This window comes from Nyctereutes procyonoides, unplaced genomic scaffold (genome assembly GCF_905146905.1).
Source record: "Nyctereutes procyonoides isolate TBG_1078 unplaced genomic scaffold, NYPRO_anot_genome, whole genome shotgun sequence".
Classification (NCBI taxonomy): Eukaryota; Metazoa; Chordata; class Mammalia; order Carnivora; family Canidae; genus Nyctereutes; species Nyctereutes procyonoides.
Window position 1 is genome coordinate 26,441,845 of NW_026575030.1, and position 22,772 is coordinate 26,464,616.

The window sequence follows — 22,772 nt, forward strand, 5'->3', positions numbered from 1 at the left end:
TAACATTTCCTGAATTTAATACAAAGATAGCCTTATTGACTATTCAAAGAGCAGGTAAGAATCTGCATTGATCCAACTCTTAGAGTCTTGTCCAGTCCCCCTTAGGAGCTAACGGCTAGGCTAGGCTATCTGTAAATAGGATCTAGTTAAGTCAACTGCCTCCATCCATCCATCCATCCATCCAACCACCCATCCACCCATCCACCCATCCATCTACCCACCCATTCTCCCAATAATTCTTTGTATCTACTCTGTGCGAGGCACTGTACTGGATAATAGAGACATCAAGATGAGTAAAACATGATTCCCACATGTCAAGAAGCCCACAGAACAGTACCAGAAATAGGCAAATACTTGCGGTGCAATGAGATGTTATATAACTCAGGCATGAGCAAAGTTATTTATGATAGCTCCTACCTGCATAGAGGAATGAAAGAAAACGTTCAGAGATGGGATACCTGAGCTGGAACTTGAAGCAAAATGGGAAATTCCCAGGGAAATGCAGTTTCAGCTCCTAATCCAAAGGACAGAAAATTGTTTCTAGTCTAGTGACAGGAAAATTAAAACACGGAGAGAAAGATAACATTACTGAGGCCTCATACTGACAAGGCAAAACTACAGTACAACTCAGAAATCCAGATTGCTTATCGCTAGACTTCTAGCACCTGAAGACATGGTCCCCATGAATTTTTAATACATAGAAACATCTAACTTTCAATGTCTGCCTTATTCTATGCGATGATCTTACCAAGGATATCCAACTCCTCTATGACTGTCCTTAAAATTTTGTGGAACGAAGTTTAAAAAACCAAATACATTTCTCACTAATGGAATAAAATCCCTGATCTTATATGACTGAACCTCACTCACATTTACTAATTTTGAAACCAACTAATACTGAATGGTTCCTTAAGAAGCAAAGTAGAAGAGTTGATTTCAGTGTGGGAAAGTTGGGCCTAAGGAATGAAGTTGATTCTGAGTCCCCTGACTCTATGGGTTTTCATTTAATATTTTTTTTATTTTTGACTGTGTTAGGGGAGCATCCTGAGCAATTAAGCTACTATCCAAATGTGTTTTTCAAAAAATGGAAAGTGGAAAGAAGGTACTCCAACATGGATTTGCACTGAAGTATCTTCTCCATCCTCAAGCTGGATGTCTAAGCTCCCAATGTAACATTTCAGAGGTGAAGACTCCTTGAGGTCACCACACACTCTGGAAGCTATGGACTACTGCCAATTTAAAGAGGAAAAATATTAAGGGTGTGCAAGGAGTAAGGAAGAACTGGTTGGTGTTTTATGCACAGTTCTTTTGAAGAGTAAAGACTACTTCCTAAATTTATTAAGAGGTTTTGTTTTTGTTTTTAAATAGAGACCATAAAACAAGTGTGTGAAGGCACAAAAGGGGAACTTGAAATCCAGTTGCAATAATTATTCATGCAACTGGCCCCTTTCTATGTGGCATTATAGAAACCTCCTGAGTACCAAAAAGCTTATGCTTTTACAAAAGAGAACTGCCACATCACTGCATGTACAACTACTACTTCCTTAGACCTTTCAGGCAATGATCCCCAAGAATTTTTCACAAACCCTATAGGGCTTCCTACATTAAAATACAGTGACAGAGATAAAACCTAGGATAACTGCAGAATTGTGGTGATGAAAAAAAAAAAAAGAATTGTGGTGATGAGTTGTACTAGTTCCAAATGATCAATTTTCTGCTCCAAATAATGGGACAAAGTACCATCCCATAGACACAGTTAATTTCACAGTGATGGACATACATGTATGGATGGTCTGAGGCACAAGCTGTGATTGGTCTTAAGAAAATAAAAAGTAGAACTGGGTTCAAAACCCACATCTTATGATTTCTGGTCCTTATTCAGCCAGAGCTTTGAGCTGCTTCAGGTCTGTATTATACACATTTTGGATCGTTCTAGAGAGTTGCTCTGGGTGCAGCATGATAAGGAAAATCAGGTATTTGGCTTGATAAAAGTATTCAAGGTATCGTGCCACATTCATGGTAAGCTTCTCACCACAGGCTATCTGAGAGCTGCTGCCAGAGAGAACTGTGGTCTGATGATGATTACTAGAGTTCAGTTTTCAAAATTTTCGGAATAATCTGATCATAGCCTTTCCTTCTTGTTACATTATAGGACAGGAATTTAGAATATTCTGTCAACAGGCTCTCCCAGTAACAGGTGACATCTTCCATCTGCAAGTGGTTCCTAATAAACTGGTTTCCCCTAGAGACAAAATTAACAAGAACATTTAAAGCACAGCATTTTATAATACTAATAGCTTACATGTGATTGTAATAGCTTACTTTGTACTAAGTACTGTACAGAATTCTTATGCTTTATATGAATTCTTTTGATTCTCAGAGCCAAGCTTATAGCCAGCCTATCCACATACATGCACTTAGCAATAAAACTTATAAACTTAATATCTTTTTTCTTAAAAACAAATGTATAAGGAGTGAATGCTCAGAAATTCTGTACTTGTTTAATTACCTCAAAAATTTCAGTCTATTTCTATAAAGAATGGGCTTGGGACATATGAGAATGTGTGTTTTCCTCCAGAACAGCTTTAATTCTGATTATCTCTGTGTAGTGAGGATGTAATCTACCTATCACCATGATAACAATATTCATATACCTTCAGCTAGAGTGCAAATTGGGGATGCTAAAGTAAAATAAAAAAAGGAAAAATGAACAGAACTTACCTTTCAGCAATTTCTTGAGCCACATCATCATTTGCTTTTACAAAATGCAACAACTCCCTAAAATTGAAATAATTATTAGACTTTAAAATATAGACCAAGCTAAAAAAAAAGACTATATATATATATATATATATATATATATATATGGCAAAAAAACAGACAAGTAGATCAATGGAGCAGAATAGAGAACCCAGAAATGAACCCACAACTATATGGTCAACTAATCCTCAACAAAGCAGGAAAGAATATCCAATGGAAAAAAGACAGTCTCTTTAACAAATGGTATTGGGAAAACTGAACAACCACATCAAAAGAATGAAATTGGACCACTTCCTACACCATACACAAAAATAAATTCAAAATGGAGGAAAGACCTAAATGTGAGACAGAAAATCCTAGAGGAGAACACAGGCAGCAACCTCTTTGACCTTGGTAGCAACTTATTAGACACATTGCTGGATGCAAGGGAAACAAAAGTAAAAATGAACTACTGGGACGTCGTCATCAAGATAAAAAGCTTCTGCACAGCAAAGGAAACCATCAACAAAACTAAAAGGCAGTTTACAGAATGGGAAAAGATATTTGCAAATGATCTGATAAAGGGTTAGTATCCAAAAGAACTCCAAACTCAACATCCCCCCCCCTCAAATAATCCAATTAAGAAATGGGCAGAAGACATGAGCAGACACTTTTCCAAAGAAATCCAAATGGCTAACAGAGACATGCAAATATGTTTAACATCACTCATCATCAAGGAAATCCAAATCAAAACCATGATGAGATACCATCTCACACTTGAAAGAATGGATAAATAACAACACAAGAAAAAACAGGTGTTGGTGAGGATGTGGAGACAGGGGAAACTTCTTGCACTATTGATAGGAATGCAAACTGGTACAGCCACTCTAGAAAACAGTATGGGGGTTCCTCAAAAAGCTAAAAATAGGGACACCTGAGTGGCTCAGCAGCTGAGTGTCTGCCTTCGACTTGGGGCATGATCCTGGGGTCTGGGATCGAGTGCCACATTGGACTCCCTGTGGGAAGCCTGCTTCTCCCTCTGCATATGTCTCTGTCTCTCTCTGTGTCTCTCATGAAGAAATAAATAAAATCTTTAAAAAAAAAAAAAAGCTAAAAATAGAACTACCCTATAATCCAACAATTGCACTACTAGATACTTACCCAAAGAATACAAAAATACAGATTTGAAGGGGTACATGCAACCCAATGTTAATAGCAGCATTATCAACAATAGCCAAACTATGGAGAGGGCCCAAATGTCCATCAAATGACAAATGGATAAAGAAGATGTGTTGTGTACATACAATGAAATATTATTCAGCCATCAAAAAGAATTAAATCTTGCCATTTGAACTATGTGGATGGAGCTAGAGTGTATTATGCTAACGTGAAATAAGTCAGTCAGAGAAAGACAAAAACCCATATGATCTCACTCATTTGTGGAATTTAAGAAAGAAAACAGATGAACATATCAGAAGGGGGAAAGTAAAAAAGGAGTGAGGGAAACAAGCCATATGTGAGACTTAATGACAGAGAACAAACTGAGAGTTGATGGAGGGAAGTGGGTAGGGGATGGGCTAGATGGGTGATGGGTATTGAAGAGGGTCTTGTGATAGGCACTGGGTGTTATATGTAACTGCTGAATCACTGAATTCTACTCCAGAAATCAATATTGCACTGTATGGTAACTAACAAAATTTAAATAATTAAAAATAAAAATAGAAACAGTTCCCTAAATTTGGAAAAAAAAAAAAAAGACTATAGACCAAGATCTATGGTTAATCTCTAGATAGGTAGATAATGGATTCCTTCTTTTTTATATTTTTAAAGATTTTATTTATTTATTCATGAAAGACACAGAGGGAGGCAGAGACACAGGCAGAGAGAGAAGCAGGCTTCCTTCAGGGAGCCTGATGCAGGACTTGATTCTAGGACCCAGGGATCATGACCTGAGTTGAAGGCAGACGCTCAACCACTGAGCCATGCAGGTGCCCCGGATTATTTCTTTTTTAAAGCAAAGATATTAGAGTCCTCACAGGGCCAAAACAACAACAATATCAATAACAAAAGCTCATACATAGTCTAAAGGCAATCTGTTTATAGATTTGGGACATACTTGAGAGAATAGAGAAATGTTCAATGATACACATAAAAAAAATCAATAGTGATGAAGTTTCCCTTCTGTCTCTTGCTCTTGCCCCCAGAAGAGGGCATGGGGCTCGCATTCCTGGCCCCTTGCCCTATCTCTTCTTAGCTCCTCCCATCACGTGACAAAATTAGTCTCAGTGGTGTCAGTTCTCACATTGTATCTGAAAGTCTCTTTGACAATATAACAGCATCTAACATCCCTATCTTTAGTCTTTGAGAGATAAGAGCTTTTCCACCGCATACTGTCTGAATGTTACATTTCAAAGTAGCATTAGAGCACTTTTTCAAATTAAATCTCACGTATAGCCTAGTTGAATAGCGGCACTATATATGCAAACCAAGTAAGAAAAAAAATCTTTCAAGTGAAAAAGTCACCAGTTGTAAATGTCCTACATGGCAGGGGCCTGAGAGGCAGATTGTGGGCATCATTAGTTAGGCACTCTGCTTGGGGGAGAGCTACTCACTGGACATTGGAGAGATCTGTTTTGACTGGGATATAGTGAACCCATGGCTTCAGTTGTGGATAGAAGAATTCCAACCACTCATCACCAACATGGAAAACAAGTGAACCACACAGGAAGAGGTGTTTGAACCGGAAGCTTGCAGCTACACCTCGAAAATTAAATAGATACCTGGGAAAGAAAGAGCAAAATACACTTGATACTATACGTCTGCCACAAATATCTTTTTTTCTTTTTGTTCCCTCCTCCTCTTCTCTCTTTTTATGATTCCTCTCCCTCCCTTTCTATTTTCAGCTTTCTAGGACACATCCACATGTCCCTGCGGGTTTCCAGGGTCTATTGCCTGTTTTAGGTAATGTCAGGGTGAGGGGAGCAAGGAGAATTCTTTCTCCAGACAGACCCAGATAGGGCCATGAGCTGGGTGCTAGATAGACATGTTAAGACTCAGATGGAGACAGTATCTTAGGGCTTTTGTACAAGATTTCCTGGGCCTAATCTCTTTAATGAGTCATGGCTCCCCAAAACCTTGTTTTTCCCATAAGGTACCCCACTGAAAGCCTCCGCTGTTCCCTGTTCCCTCTTTTTCTCAAGTTGGAAGAAGAGAACCAGGTATACACATCATCAACCTTCAAAGAAATACTCTCTGGAAAAAAGCTATCTTAGAACATTTTCTTTTCAGCATTTCTCATGCACCCCCATCTCCAGCTAGAGTTGTTTCTACCCTATACTTCCCACTGTGCAGTGTAATCAGCATTCACCTGAATTCCCCCACTTCCTCCTGCTAACCTGGTTTTACCTGCTCACCTAATCCTTAGTCCTGACATTGAATTATAATATTTCAGTTACATATGCCTTATTCGTTTTGAAATGTAAACCCTTATTAACTTGATACATACTTCATCTAACTTCACCTCTTGGCTGGATGGGGTGTTGGAGAGAGGGAGTCCCACCATTCTGCTTACTAGCAGCAAGGTCTATGGAGGCCGGGACCTTTATTATCATTGTCCTACAGTTCCCACAGAACTCAGGTGAGAGCCTCGTGCATATAGCATAGTCTCGGTAAACAACCAAATGAAGGACAGGACTTTGATAAACCCCACCTGGGTCCTAGTATTGAAGTTCTCCCCCAAAGTGAAGCTACTCCAAATGCAACAGGGAAACCAAGAGTCAGGAGTCCTGGAAGTCTTACTTGTATTTGCAGTGATCCACAAGATGGACATCCTTAGCAGCTGGCTTCCCCAAGGTATCCTTCAAGCAAAAAGAATGTTATTAGTATTGAGAGTGGTCGTATTGATTGAAGACCACTCACTGCAGCAAGCATTGTTAAGCATTCCATCAACATGACCTCATCTCAGTGCCCTGATAAACACATTCTGATAATAATTCAGATTATTATCTCATTTTATAGATGAAGGAGTCATGGCCTTAAAAAGCTGGAGGGCCCTTGCTCAGGGTCATGTGTGCCTAAGTAGAGGAACAACGGTTTTAACTCAGGGCCTGTCTGATTTTAGAGGTTAAAGCTCTCAGAGCCACATGGATCCTTCTCTGTACTTAGAGGTCCTAACTTACAGCATGTTTCACTCTGCGTAAGTTATACATACAAGACATTAGGGGGTGGCTGGTGGGCTTAGAGGTGTAACGCACACACGATTTTGTTGGGGATGCAAAGTACTTAGAAATAAAAATTCAAACCATTGCCAACACTCATAGATGGTAAGATATTTCTTACAAAAATCCAGATTTCCAACTTTTCTCATAAAAAGAAAAAAGAAGATCTGGTAAACTGGACTCCTAGTCCCTTGGCAGCAATCACTGGTCCTCTAGCACTCTCTCTTGCTCACTCCTGTGGCCCTCAGAGGCATTTGAGTTTGAGACCCGCCCCTCCCCCCCCAGCCTCCATCTATATTCCAGCTACCCTGGCAGATGGTAAACGTCTTAGTGAGGGAAACAAGTCTTACTTGCTTTCCCAGCTTCCCACAGTAGAGGCTGTGCTGAATGGATACATTTTTTCATATTTTTATTTTTTAACAAAATTTCTTAAAATTTCATTTGCTCCTGTTTGATTAAAAGTATCAAATAATACATCTCAGATATGCTTAGTTTTCCCACAAGTTTAAAATTTTTTTCCTTATTATCCCCATATAGTATATGGAAATTTCAAATGAGGACATTTAAGACTTAAAGTTCTTTGAATAAAGCAGGAAGTCACAGAGGTTAAGAGAACAGAGATGAACTCCAACCTGAAGGAGCCAGTCATTGCTGGCTTCACCTTACAGTTCACCTCTCTGAATCCCAATTCCTCCTTCTGACCTGGTTTTACCTATTCACCTAAACCTTAGTTCTGGCATTGAGTTATAATATTTCAGTTACATGTGCCTTATTAGTTTTGAAATGTAAACCCCTATTTTTAAACAAATGAAGATGCCTGGACATCCCCAGAGACTCTGATTCATTTGATTGATGTTTTTAAGCTCTCGGATTAGATTGTATAGTCAGGGTTGAGAACTAATAGTTTAAACCAGGGGCTGGCAAATTACAGCCCAGAGGCCAAATGCTGTGGCCCACTGCTTGTTTCTGTATACAACCTATAAGCTAAGAATATTTTATGTTTCTAGTCCTTGAAAATACCTAAGGAAGAATATGACATGTGAAAATTACATGAAATTCAAATTTCCGTGCTGTAGAAAAAGATTTACTAGAATATATCCAGGTTCATTCATTTATATATATTCTGCAGCTGCTGTCACCCTGTGACGGCAGAGATGAATAACTACAACAAGACCATATACAATCCACAAAGCCTAAAATATTTACCATCTGGCCCTTTCCATAAAAAGTTGGTGTCCTCTGGCTTAAACCTTCAAAGTGGTTAAAAACTACTACTCATAATATGGCCCAGAAGAGCAACGTGAATTTGAAAAATAATAATTTACATATATCCTAATACTAGTTTGTGGAACTTTCTCTACATTCCTCTACTGCTGAGAGGGAACCTAATCTGGAATTCTACCCAGGTGGCAATTTCTTTGAGTAGGAATGTTCCCTGCTATGATTCTATTCAGACAATTGGTGATTACTTTCATAGATTTCCAGGCTTGGTTTTTGGTGTATTCTGCATCAACAAGTTTTGGATTTTTCCGAGATAGAAGAATGAGAGGATCTCGTTCTGGACTTGTCCTATAAAAGAAACATGTGATATAAAACAAGGTATCCTACACCATAATACTGTTCCCAATCTCTGAAAGGTAAGCAGTAATTGGATCAATGCAATGACCGTACACATAGATAACTTATTGGTTATTTTAACAGCAGAGAAAGGGTGTACTGGGCTCTGCAGCATATAGGTGTTCCTGGCTATTCCCTACTTTACCTTTCAGGGACGGAGAGTATTGGGCCCTTTTTTGCTTGCATCTAATCTTTAAGATTATGTTGTTCTGGGCACTACAGGCATATCCCAGGGAATGAGTTCCCTTTTAGCAGGGTTCATGTAGCCTCTATAATCACTCATAGCTGTGTGACTAGGTAAGCACCATGTAGCCTCTATAATCACTCATAGCTGTGTGACTAGGTAAGCACCATGCCTCACCAAAATAGCTACACGACATTTGTTGTCTGTGTTCTATACAGTCTAGTATAATATTTAAATTAAAAAAAAAACTAAAAGGCTTAAAAACCTGAAGATTATATGTAGAAAAAGTCCTAGTTATGGTCCAAGTAGCAGATGGTCTTGACATTTGAGGGCCCTGGACCCCCTGTGGACCTCTAGAAAAGTGTCCATATCCCCACATATTTTATAGGAAATCCTAGAACTCTTCAAGTCCACACATGGGTCCCAGGTTAAGAAGCTGTGATCCCAAGATCTGAGAATCAGAGACATTGATAAGGACCAGTAAACAGTGGCTGCTGGGCCCATCTACATTCTCAAGTTCACTGCCCAAGTAGAGGGTGTGCAAGGACTGACTAGGAAAATGATAAAACCCTTCTCCCTGTTTTGTTCATCTGTACAGCAGATCTTAGTCATGTATCTGCATGCTAAGTACTGTTCTTGGCACATGGGATGTGGGTCTAAGCAACATGGAGAGGGTTCTTGCCCAACATTTCCCTCTCCCTCTTCCTCCCTTTCTCCCCTTTCCGTTTCCAGCAGTCTCAGTCTCTGCTCTCCACCACTATTTGGCAGCCAAATGGCCTCATGAAAAAGGCAGTCAGAGGTGCCAGGTAAGGGTCTGCCTTCAGCTCAGGTTATGATCTTGGGGTCCTGGAATTGAGCCCTGCATCAGGCTCCCTGGTCAGTGGAGAATCTGCTTCTCCTTCTCCCTCTGCCCTCCCCACCTCCCTCCACTTGTTCTCACTCACTCTCTCTCAAATAAATTAATAAAATCTTTAAGAAAGAGAGAGAGAGAGAGAAAGAAAGAAAAGGAAGAAAAGGAAGGAAGGAAGGGCAATCAGGATATCTGGTGATGGTTCCTGCTCTGCCATTAACTAGCAGAGTGACTAGCATAGGGCCAGGTCAGAAGCTCCCTGCAGAAAACTGCAATCTTTAAGGCAAGAGGACAACTCAGTTGTTCTCTTCAACATATACTCAATGCCTAATACACTCATGGCACTCTGTAAATACCTGTTGAAGGACTAGATGAATGAACTTTACTTCTTTCAGTTCCAGCTCAATTAAGAGTGATTTGGGTGAAGGGTGCCTGGGTGGCTCAAACAGTTAAGTGTCCCACTTTCGATTTCAGCTCAGGACATGATCTCAGGGTTTTAAGATCAAGCCCTGAGTCAGGCTCTGTGCTGGGTGTGGAGCCTTAAGATTCTCTCTCTCTCTCTCCATCGGCACCCCCTCCCCTGCTCACATGCGCATGCTCTCGCTCTCTTAAAAAAAAAAAAAAAAAAAAAAAAACAAAGAAAAAAGTGATTTGGGCAAATAATCTGAGTTCTTCTCTAGTTTAAAATTCTATGATTCCACATTTGCTTTAGTTCTTCTAGCTTTCTCCTTGAACTAGTTTGTCACACACTCAAAATTACTTATATCTTACAAATATCTTACAAAATATCAGAAAATACAGTCACCTTGATCCTCGGAAATATGCTGTAGAATTTTTCTTTTTCCATGGCCACTGTGCTGCTGACCTAAAAACAGATTTCAATTAGTTTCTATATTTTTCTCTTAACTATATGAGGATGTGTTTTAACCATTTCTTTCTTTTTTTTTTTTAAGACTTTGTTTATTCATGAGACACACACAGAGAGAGAGGCAGAGACACAAGCAGAGGGAGAAGCAGGCTCCATGCAGAGAGCCTGACGTGGGACTCGATCCTGAGTCTCCAGGATCACACCTTGAGCCAAAGGCAGATGCTCAACCACCGAGCCACCCAGGTGTCCTGTGTTTTAACCATTTCTGAAGATTAGTCCGGAGCTTTACATTTTTAAATAAGTCTGCCCCAGGCTCTCAAAGAAAAAGCCCTCAAAGACATTATATTCCCTTTTGTTGTTACTTCACTCCGGAGATGCTAGCCAATAATCTACAATCCATAGCTTCATTAATAAATTAACAATACTGAAAGAAAAGTTCCCAGGGCACTTGTGTAGCTCAGTCAGTTGAGCATCTGACTCCTGATTTCAGCTCAGGTCATGATCTCAGGATCCTGAGACTGAGCCCCACATCAGGCTCCTTGCTCAACGGGGAGTCTGCTTGAGATTCTCTCCCTCTCCCCCTGCTCAGGCACAAGCATGCACATGTGCACTCTCTAAATAAATAAATAAAATCTTTTAAAAAATTTCCCAAGCTCTAAATGACATGTTGAGAGCTGTTAAATGCAATACAATGAAGATTTCTTCTCTACTTTATAAGTAGAGTGCTGCTACTGATAAATTTAACAGGCAAAGAGAACTGCAAAAAAAAAAAAAATCAGAAATTGATTTAAGGGGAAGAAAACAAATCACTCTTTGACTTCGTGTTTTGGATACACAGGCAGTATCACCAAAAATTTGTCTGCTATTGCAAAGCACCCTGATATTCTTGAGACTGTACTAAGTGCTCCACCAAAATCCCTGAAACTGAGGTCTCAGTATACATTTCCATGACCAGCTTTCCTTGCTGAAACTGCTAGCTGACAGATGCATCATTTTTAACTTCCTTTGTAGGAACCCTGCACAGAAGTTGCACAGTGTCTTCCTTTGAAAAAGGAGGGGAAGGGCTGAACTGGAGTTAATGAGAGATTGGTACACTATTTACCATAATGGAGTGACTTAGGATATAATAAAGTTTTTAGGTACAGATGACCATCACTCATTTTCTCTCAGCTGAGAGCACTGTTCATTTTCCTGGCCTGTCTTAGAACTCTTTCTTCATGGATCATCTTTATCAGACTCCCCAGTCCAAGACCAGAACTCTTTGTCATTGTGTCCTACACTCCCTTTGACCAAAATAGAAACACACCATAACCCCAGTTTATTTTTGTTTTATGGGGTTGTAATTTTTTTAATATAAAGAATGATATATCCTAGGGAGAAGCATAAAGTAAAAGTAGACAAAAAAAATCATCTGGAACTTTCCCAATCTGTAGACAACCACTTTTAGCAATTTAACGTTTCCATGAAGAATTTCCTTCCAATCATCTCTACACGTCTGTGGTTCTCAACTGGTGTTGATTTTGCCCCTTTCTCCTAGAAGACATTTGGCCATGACTATAGACATTTTTCATTGTCACTACTGGTGGATGGCTACTGGCATTTAGTGACATTAAGACCAAGGACAAGCCCCGTACAACAAAGAATGTCCCAGTCCAAAATGTCAAACCTTGCTCTATATAACAGGGATCATATATATATGATACAGCCTCTTTAAGTGGGTTTTATTAACCCTACTTTACTGTTGAGTTTACAGAGAGGCTAAGCAGTTTGCCCAGAATACCTGTTTTTAAGCCTTATACTACCTGAACTTCACATTCATGTACAATATTGCATTTTGTAGCCATGTCATAATTTACTTCATTACTTATTCATTGGCTTTTAAAAAGTTTCCAACTTCCTGCTTTAAGAAACAACACAGTCATGAACATCTTCACGTACACATCTTTACATACTTGTCTAATTAACTCTTCGGGATAAATTCTAGAAGTGAAATGGCTGAGTCAAAGATATACACATTTTATATTTTGATATATATTGCCAAACTACCTAATAAAAAAAGTATAAATTTACAATTTTGAGTATCAATGTCCTTGGTCCCTGGGAAAGCTGTATTTAATATTCACAGACTTGTACCATCTCTGTTTTCCCTCTCCCTCATTCTTTCTATCTACTTACTTGCCCCTCAAAAGACCTATGTTAGGACTTTTTTCCCTATGCAAGTGCTAAAAGTAACATGCTGGTGCTGACTCAGACCTCTTTTATCACCACCCTGTGACAGTAAAGACCAAAATCTTTAAATCAACAGAAACACTGAATTCTTCTACAGAGTAAAAAATAAGTCAGTGGGGACAAACTCCCAAAAGATTAGAAAAATAGAAGGCAGGTTTCAATGCAGATAAACAAGCAGATTATTAAAGTTTCAAATTAAATGAAATTACATGGCTAGAGCTTCTGAATGGAGGGCTCTAAACAATAAAATTGTAATTCTGTTATCATACTTTTTAAGATTTTATTTATTTGAGAAACAGAAAGAGACCACAAGCAGAGGAGGGGGCAGAGGAGAGGGAGAAACAGACTCCCCACTGAGCAAGGAGCTCAATTCCAGGACCCTGAGATCATGATCTGAGCTGAAGGTATATACTTAACCTACTGAGCTGCCCAGGCACTCCATTAAATAAATTCAACTGAAAAATAAGATGGGATGGTATCAAAAGAAAAATATGTTCTTATAAACTTAGATTTTTTTTTTAAATTTTTATTTATTTATGATAGTCACACAGAGAGAGAGAGAGAGAGAGAGAGGCAGAGACATAGGCAGAGGGAGAAGCAGGCTCCATGCACCGGGAGCCTGACGTGGGATTCGATCCCGGGTCTCCATGATCGCGCCCTGGGCCAAAGGCAGGCGCCAAACCGCTGCGCCACCCAGGGATCCCTAAACTTAGATTTTAAAACATAATCTATCTCCCTAAAAATTGCTTAGTAGTTTAGAAGGCAGAATGGGGGTGGTGGTGCAGAGAACTGTAACTACACAGTGGAGGAATGTTAACACTATGACCAGGTGATCAAAATTAACATCTCTAAAGAGGCATGGATGAACGCAAATCACTTAAGTATTCAGACCACGGGTACATAAGCTGAATTTAATCATGAGGAAACAGACAAAACCAAACTGAAGAACATTCTATATAATGAGCAGCCTACATTCTTCAAAATGTCAATGTTATAAAAGAGAAAGAGACTGAAGAGCTGTTCCAGATCACAGGAGACTAAACAGACATGACCACTAAATGCCACATATGACTGTATCCTGTACTGGAGGTAGAATGTGCCATATATGATATTATCAATATAATTAAATGTTGTACCAATATTGTTTCCTGAATTTGATCATTGTAGCATGGTTATAAAAGAGACTATCCTTGCTTTTAGGAAATACACACTAATATTTTAAGATGTACAGGTCAGGTGTGTAACATACTTTCAAATAGTCCAGAAAACAAGAAATGGTTCATATATTACATATGCAGCTAAAAGTCTGTCACAGAAAATAATGAGGTAAATTATTATCCACACAAAGTAATATCACGCAACTGATAAAAATAATCTTCCATATGCAAAGATTTCTAAGACACATTAGTAAGTTGGTGGGAAAGTTGCCAATGTTAAACATATATTTTTATGAGCATGTATAGGTTTCATAATCAGAAAAAAAAAAAAAGCTTTTTTTTAAAGATTTAAGAGACAGAATAGGGGGCACCTAGGTGGCTCAGTCAGTTGAGTGTTTAACACTTGACTCGGCTCAGGCCATGATTTCAGGATCATGAGGTTAAGATCCTCATTGGGCTCAGCGCTCAGCACAAAACTTGCTTAAGATTCTCTCCCTGACCTTCTGCCCCTCCCGCCGACCTAGCTCATGCTCCTTCTAAAACAACAACAGGGATCCCTGGGTGGCTCAGTGGTTTAGCGCTGCTTTTGGCCCAGGGCGTGATCCTGGGGTCCCGGGATTGAGTCCCGTGTCGGGCTCCCTGCATGGAGCCTGCTTCTCCCTCTGCCTGTGTCTCTGCCTCTCTCTGTGTGTCTCTCATGAATAGTAAAATCTTAAAAAAAAAAAAATACAACAACAACAAAGTAGATGGATAGCGGGTCAAAAAAGAGCTATAAAAAGAAAAAGTGTGAAAAGTGTATTTGCAAGGAAAAAAAGGATTAGATAATTAAGGCCAAGAATAACTTGAAGAAAGGCAGTTTAAAGACCTTTTGATTTTTCCCTTTCAAATGTTTAAAACCAAAAGCTACATAGAAAATGATGGTATCAATGACTGGAGAGCATGGGTGAGGTTAACTAGTAGTGTGGAGAGAGTAATGCACTTGGACACCTGGACTTTAGGCCTAGATTGGTTCCTGACCTTAACCAAGTCACTCAATTTCTCTGGGCCTTCATTTCCAGAGTTGAAAAGGACAATTTCCAGTTCTAGTTCTATGAAGTATAAAACAAAGTATCTTAAAAAGTAATTTTTGGGGCTCCTGGGTGGTTCAGTTGGTTAAGCATCTGATTTTGGCTGAGGTCATGATCTTAGGGTCCTAGGACCAAGACCCCACACTGAGCTCCAGCTGAGTGGGAAGTCTGCTTCTGCCTCTCCCTCTGCTCCTTCCCTCAGCTCATGCTTGCGCTCTCTCTCTCTTCTTCTCTCTTAAATTAGTAAAATATTTTAAAAAATAAATTTCAAAATACATCTACTGGATAATAGCCTCATTTTTTAACCCAGTAGCTCTAACTGCCATTGAGGACTGCACCCCTACATGTTTCTTCAGGAAAGGGATATTCTTTTTGCCCCCTTTGAATCTCCAGCCATATGTGGTACAGGTGATAGATATTTGTAGAAATAAAGCTGAATTAAATTTTTGCTTTCCCACTACCTGAGAGAAGACCTATAAAGGCTGTATTTTTTAGAAGTATGCTAATTAGGTACCAATGTTGATTGAATCATTAATGTAAAATGTAGCTATGTAAGAAATACCTCAGCTTGGATGTCCTGGACAATCTAAATTCTGAAATGATAACAGATAGAGTCAACAGCCCCAGGCAGGTCTCCGTTGTGAATCAGCTCGTACTAGAGATACCTGTAAGGATGTTTATGCCCTCCCCATCCCCATACCTCAAGGACTTAGCTCTAAATTTTATAGTACATTTATGTTCCTCCAAGTAATTCTCTATTCTCCCTCACAACATGGTTTTTTTTTTCTAATTATGAATGGAATTCATAAAAATACAGGAATCTTAAAATTATAGAAAAATTTAAAGAAAAAAGAAAGGGTTCTCATAATCCTTTCAAAAAAGGCATTGCTGATACTTTAGGGTAGGTTCTTCTTTTCCATGGTTATGTAAATATGTAAATACACATTCAAAATTGCTTATGCTGTAAGTAGTTTTTCTTTTGTTTTTAACTTAAAAGTTAGTCATTTTAAAGTAGGTAATTATGTGTGTCCTACTGTTTATTTGAAGAAGACTCACAAAGAAGGACAAATAAAACCTCTCTAAAGGACCTACCTTACCAGATCTTCTCTGAAGAGATCCCACCGTCCAAGTCCTGTAGGATAAATTGGCCAAACAGCGGGTCCCCCTTCCCAAAATGTCCAAGCAGGATACATGATATCATGGTACTCTGATGTCTTCAACAGAAACAGAAAGGTTATTCTAAATCAGTCTTAGGACAGACAGGAGAGACAAACTACAGTCATACCATAAGATCTGGACAAAAGTGTTACATCTTCTTTGTGTTACATCTCCACAGACATATTTTCCTTAGTCTGCAAAGTCTAGACTCCAGACATTAAAAGGCAAGTTAGACCATGGGTTAAAATTCACAGGCTCAGTGAATCCAGTTACTCAAAGTTCTTTTTTTTCTAGAGGACAGTACACTGCTAGGGTACTTACTTTAAGGAAATAAAATATCTAACTCCGAATGATCACAGAGCTCTCTCATCTTTCAACTGCTATTATACTTGGAGTATATGCTGTCTTACCAGTTCCTGATTATTTCCTAGATGGGTCTTTTGAGAGCAAGAATCACAGTGCAATGGTTAAAAGCATGGCCTTTTTTTTTTTTTAAGATTGTATTTATTTATTCATGAGAGACAGAGAGAGAGAGAGAGAGAGAGAGAGAGAGAGAGAGAGAGGCAGAGACACAGGCTGAGGGAGAAGCAGGCTCCATGCAGGGAGCCTGACGTGGGACTCGATCCCAGGACTCCTGGATCATGCCCTGGGCTGAAGGCAGGCGCTAAACCACTGAGCTACCCAGGGATCCCCAAAAAGCGTGGCCTCTGAAACAGATCATCTGAGTTTGAATGATGATTCTATCTCCTTCTAACTCCAGGGAAGTTAATTTTTCTATGCCTCAGTTTCCTTATCTTTATGATGGGAAAAATAACATCAATAATATTACTTACCTGATGGGCTTATTTTGAGCATTAAATGAGTTAGTACATGTGAAAAGCTTGGATCAGTGTTTGGTACATAGTAAGTATTTAATAAGTATTAATTACGATAATGTCATATTGTAGTACTGTGGAGCTCACACTGGTTGCTCAGTTGATTTTGGGTTATTTGTTGATTGGGGCCAGAAGTGCTGGTGGGCAGAATTGGAGAAAGGGATATTATCCCACATCTTTAAAAAAAAGTTTAAAACCATTTGTTCCCTTCTTATGGTATCTTCTGTTAAAATTCTGGCCACTGGGGCAGCCCGCGTGGCTCAGTGGTTTAGTGCAGCCTGCAGCCCAGGGCCTGATCCTGGAGTCTCGGGATCAAGTCCCACATCCGGCTCCCTGCATGGAGCCTGCTTCTCCCTCTGCTTATGTCTCTGCCTCTCTGTCTCTCTCTGTGTCTCTCACAAATAAATAAATAAAATCTTTAAAAAAAAATTCTGGCGACTGATAAACCTCTAACTCTTTGGTTTCTTCACTGGAATTACACATACAATATGCTGTTTGCCTTTTCTCAAATACTTTTAAAAAACAGCATGTGATTCATCAAGCAGCTCAGACATCATCAGCTGCTCAACAGAAGCTGAACAATTCCTATAAAGTTGAAAGACTAAAATCCCTCTCTAGGGCCTGGGAGTCACTGGTCAAAAAAAAAAAAAGGAGAGAAGTAAAGATGAAAGGAAAGTTAGAATACTGAATAGTGATGGTCATACTTTGCCATCCACCAAAACAACAAATAAATAACAAACATAAAGTCCTTACTGACTTACATGGGAGCCTCTATCTGTTCTTCTGGGAGGGTTTTATGATAAACGAGACCAAGCACTTTTGAGAAATGAGGCTTAAACCATGGGAAATGCAACACCAATGTGGTCTCAGCCCACTTGCAACACAGGAAATAACCAAGTCTAGAGAGAAAGTAAACTGTGATAAAGAAAAAGTGCAGATAAAAGTTTCCTCTTTGGAGAAACCAAATCAGATGGTGTTCCTTTTCTCAAAGTCCATAGGGTTTTCCTAAACCCATACTTCCCCCATAGAGTCTTCCATCCATTCAATTTGAGCTCCCCCCCGCCCCCAAATCCCGTCTAGTCTCTGGGGAACCAAGGCCCATCCCTGCCAATACCTGAACACTGAGAAGATATTAACTGTCCCAAGTTTTCCAAGTCCAGAAACATGAGCTAGTACTCCTATTCCTCCACAACTAGACCCTCTCACATATCCTTCTTGGATATCCCAGACCTACCTCCTCAATGCACTGCTCAGGCACAAACTGTACAGAGTTATCTACCACCTTCAGTTTTACAATTAGCCATGTGAAGCCCCTGGAATAGACTGACAGGACAGATAGGACTATGTGTGTGTGTGTGTGTGTGTGTGTGTGTGTGTGTGTGTGTATGAACTCAAATATTTTTTGAACAAAGGTGTTCCCTAACTAAAAGCCCATGAGCTACTCTCCCACACTCCACAGGATCTCTGTACCTTGCCTTCAATGTCCTATAGGTTCTTCAGGCCTCCATCATTCTCTACCCTTCATCCCAAGCCCTATAGACACTTAAGCTATCTTACATTATCCGTTTCCTCAGTCATTGCTCAGCCACTGTGAAACTAAGAGGGACACAGACCAATTCCTGGAACCCAGGTCTCATCCTTACCATTACCCATCAAACTCTGTCATAGAACAATTACCTCCTACTCATACTCTAGAGGACCACCCTCCATCTCCCCATACAGTTCTCCCTATACTTACCTTACTGAAGGAGAAGACTGGAATGGCAGGCTCCATCCATTTAGGAATCTGAGGATAATCTCGTACATTGATCACCATCTCCATGTCAGGGAGGCGCCCAATAACTTCCAAAATAAAGTGTTCAACACCACTACACCTGTCAGCCAGAAATACCACAAAATTCACCAGACCAGTGCCTGCTATAGGACAAAATAGGGTCTCATTCCTACTTTGAAAGCTAGTGTTCAGATAGGTCATCAGCCTACTGCAAAATTTCCTGAAAGCAACACTTCAAAAAGGACCTTTTTACTTTTATATTGTACGAGTTATTTTCCTAGCTAACTGCTCCCGCTTATAATACTTAATGAAATTTTCCAATTAGATTGTAAGTTTGAAGGATGTATTAATACTACTCCTACCACCTCTTCTCTATCCATTCCTAGTTTTTTTTTTTAAGTTTCCCTTTTTGTTTAATTAGTAAGCAAGAAACAAATTTTGACAGGAACTGGAAAAAGCTAATTCTCTAATTGTATCCCTTAGGCTTTGCTTCTAACAATGATATTCTTTTATTTCTACCATAATTAAGTCTCATAATTTAGGAAGAAAGATAGGAAAACTTTTATTGCCTTCAACTTAAGTACAGAACACTATCAAAATCAGTTATGCAAGCCAGAAGAAGAGTGTACGTATACAATCATGGAAACCATAATACAGGCATGCTTCAGAGGTACTGCAGGTTTGGTTCCAGACCACCACAATCAAGTAAATATTGCAATAAAACAAGTCAAGTGAATTTTTTGGTTTCCAAGTTCATATATAAGTTATGCTTATACTATATTGGGGTCTATTAAATGTTCAGGAATAGCATTACATCTAAAAAAAAAAACATGAGTATCTTAATTAAAGATACTTTATTGCTAAAAAATGCTAACAATCATCTGGACCCTCAATGAATTATAATCACTGATCACACATCACCATAACAAATATAATAATAATAAAATTTGAAATACTGAAAGAATCAGTAAAATGTGACACAGAGACATGAAGTAAACAAATGCTGTTAGAAAAATGCCACCGATAGACTCGTTTGACACAGAGTTGCCACAAATCTTCAATTTGTAAAAAAAAAAAAAAAAAAAAAGCAGTGTCTGCAAAATGTAATAAAGCAAAGCAACAATAGAACAAGGTATGCCCATATAGCTTTCTGGCTAGACTCTCAGGAATCCTGAGAGGATTTCTGGGAAGAGGATACACTGGTGGCTTAGCTTTTCTGCCCTTTCCTTTGAGGTCCTGACCAGCACTATTCTGGAGATAGCATTCTAAGGTTCGACCAAAATTTTTCAGAAGCATGGAAATGACTGATTTAAAACACTGATTTATATATAAGGAGGTAACTGCAAAAAGTATCAGTGATTCATACACAAAAGATGCTCAACTGTATTAAAGAAATGCCCCAAAAGACCAACTTGTAAAGCACAGAATGAAATGGTGGTTGTCAGGGGACTATGGGGGGTGGGGGTGGGGAAGAGGACAGATGGTGTTTAAGGATAAAACTTACAACAAGTCGTAAATTAGCCCTAGAGATTTCTTGCACAGTATAATAAATACAGACAACAATACTGTGTGATAATCATACTTACTAGGAGACTAGAAATTAATCATTCCAACTACTAAAAAACAAATGATAGTTACATAATGTGATAGAAGTGCTAATTATTGCTACAATGGCAATCATATTATGATATATAAGTGTATCAGATTAACATGTTGTATACCTTAAATTTATATGTTATATGTTAAATATATTTCACTTTTAAAAAATTAAAGTATCGCTATGACAGAAAAGTGCTGGTGAAGCTCGATGCTGGTCTTCACTAATCAGATTAGCAAAGATCAGAGTCCAAAGATATAAAGTATTGGTGAGAATATGAAGTGCACTCTGAGCACGTGATACAGAGTGGTGGAAGTGAAAATAGGCACAACTGTGAGGTGGCGGTCTGGCTCAGTCAGTAGAGCATGTAACTCTTGATCTTGGGGTCATGAGTTGAAGCCCCATGGTGGGTGCAGAGATAACTTAAAAGAAAAAAATGTAAAAAAAAAAAATAGGCAAAACTCCTTTGGAGGACAGTTTACTTCTATTTATCAAGATTTAAAAAACACATTAATTGACCTACTTAATTCTACTTCTAGAAATTTAGCCTGCAGATACAACTACACGAATACTCAAAGGTTTAAGTACAAAGATGTTCACTGAAGCACTGTTTGCATTTGTCAAGATTCAAAGGGGAGTGCTGGAGAATAATTTAAATGTCCATTGACAGAGGGTGGAATAAAGAAATTCATAAAATGGATTATTATGTAGTCACGAAAAAGGGGGATATACCCTATGTACTCTAAAGGAACAATTTCAAAATCTACTGTTATATAGAAAAGAAAAGTTGTGGAACAGAAGATACCGCATGTTCTTTCTTTTTTTTTTAATTTTTTTTAATTTTTTTATTTTATGATAGTCACAGAGAGAGAGAGAGAGAGAGGCAGAGACACAGGCAGAGGGAGAAGCAGGCTCCATACACCGGAAGCCCGATGTGGGATGCGATCCTGGAGACCCCTGCTTCTCCCTCTGCCTGTGTCTCTGCCCCTCTCTCTCTCTGTGTGTCTTTCATGAATAAATAAATAAAATATTTAAAAAAATAATTTCATTTATATAAAACTCTAAGAAATAATCCATAATGACAGAAAACAGATCAGCAGATGCCAGAGGGCTGGGGTAAAAGGACGGCATGGCAGGAAGGGATAGGGAAGAGTGATTGCAAAAGAGGCCCAAGGAAACTTTTGGGAGTGACAGATATGTTCATTATCTTGGTGTATATATACATCAAACCTTATTAAATTGTAATTGCATCATAAGGAATAAAATACTCAGTAATAAATTTAACCAATAAGGTAGAAGACCTGTACTCTGAAAACTGTAAGATATTGATCGAAGAAATTTAAGATGATACAAATTAGTGGAAAGATATACCATGTTCATAGATTGGCATAATTAATATTGATAAAATGTCCATGCTACCCAAAGTAATCTACATATTCAATGCCTCTATCAAAATACCAATAGCATTTTTCATAGAACTAGCACAAATAAAACTAAAATTTTTATAGAACCACAAAAGACTGTGGATGCCAAAGCAATCTTGAGAAGGAAGAACAAAACTGGAGGTACCATAATCCCAGGATTTTTTTTTTAAGATTTTATTTATTTATTCATGAGACACACACAAAGCCAAGTTTTGAACTATACTACAAAGCAATAATAATCTAAAGAGTATGGCACTGGCACAAAAATAAATACAGAGAATACCAGAACAAAATAAGAAATAAACCCACACTTGTAAGGTCAATCAATTTATGACAGGAGGCAAGAATATACAATGGAGAAAAAATAGTCTCTTCAATAATTGGTGTTGGGAAAACTTGACCACTACATGCAAAAGAATGAAAATGAACCACTTTCTTAACACCATATATCAAAAAAACCACCCAAAAATGGATTAAAGATCTAAGTGCAAGACCTGAAACAATAAAACTCCTAAAAGAAAACAGGCAGTAAACTCTTGGACATTGGTCTTAACACTATTTTTTTAGATGTGTCTCCTCAGGGAAGGGCATCAAGAGCAAAAATAAACTACTGGGATTATATTAAATGAAAAGCTTTTATACAGTGAAGGAAACAACAAAACAAAAAGGCAACATACTAAATGGGAGAAGATACTTCCAAATGATGTATCTGGTAAAGGGAAAGGGTAAATATCAAAAACAAAGAACTCATATAACTCAACACCAATAAAACAAATAATTCAATAAAAAAAATGGGCAGAGGACATGAATAAACATATTCCAAAGAAGAAGTACAGATGGCCAACAAACACATGAAAAGATAGTCAACATCACTAAATCAAAACCACAATGAGATAGCATCATCTTACACCAGTCAGAATGCTTATTATGAAAAAGATAGGAAATAACAAATTTGGCAAGGATGTGAGGAGAAGAGAACCCTTGTGCACTGTTGGGGCAAATGAAAATTGGTGCAG

At 38.6% G+C, this 22,772-nt stretch overlaps 1 protein-coding gene across 1 annotated transcript in view; it reads right to left on the bottom strand.

Annotated features, from left to right (window-relative positions):
• Window positions 1-22,772, bottom strand: part of POGLUT1 (protein O-glucosyltransferase 1) — a 28,703-nt gene continuing 5,931 nt past the window's right edge. The window contains exons 4-11 of the mRNA XM_055315820.1: window positions 18,700-18,835; window positions 16,021-16,142; window positions 10,413-10,472; window positions 8,426-8,525; window positions 6,538-6,596; window positions 5,352-5,519; window positions 2,722-2,778; window positions 1-2,242 (exon numbers count right to left, since the gene is read on the bottom strand). Of these exons, the coding sequence (XP_055171795.1) occupies window positions 2,086-2,242; window positions 2,722-2,778; window positions 5,352-5,519; window positions 6,538-6,596; window positions 8,426-8,525; window positions 10,413-10,472; window positions 16,021-16,142; window positions 18,700-18,835 (859 nt within the window). The 3' untranslated portion in view covers window positions 1-2,085. The remainder of the gene's footprint in view (window positions 2,243-2,721; window positions 2,779-5,351; window positions 5,520-6,537; window positions 6,597-8,425; window positions 8,526-10,412; window positions 10,473-16,020; window positions 16,143-18,699; window positions 18,836-22,772) is intronic.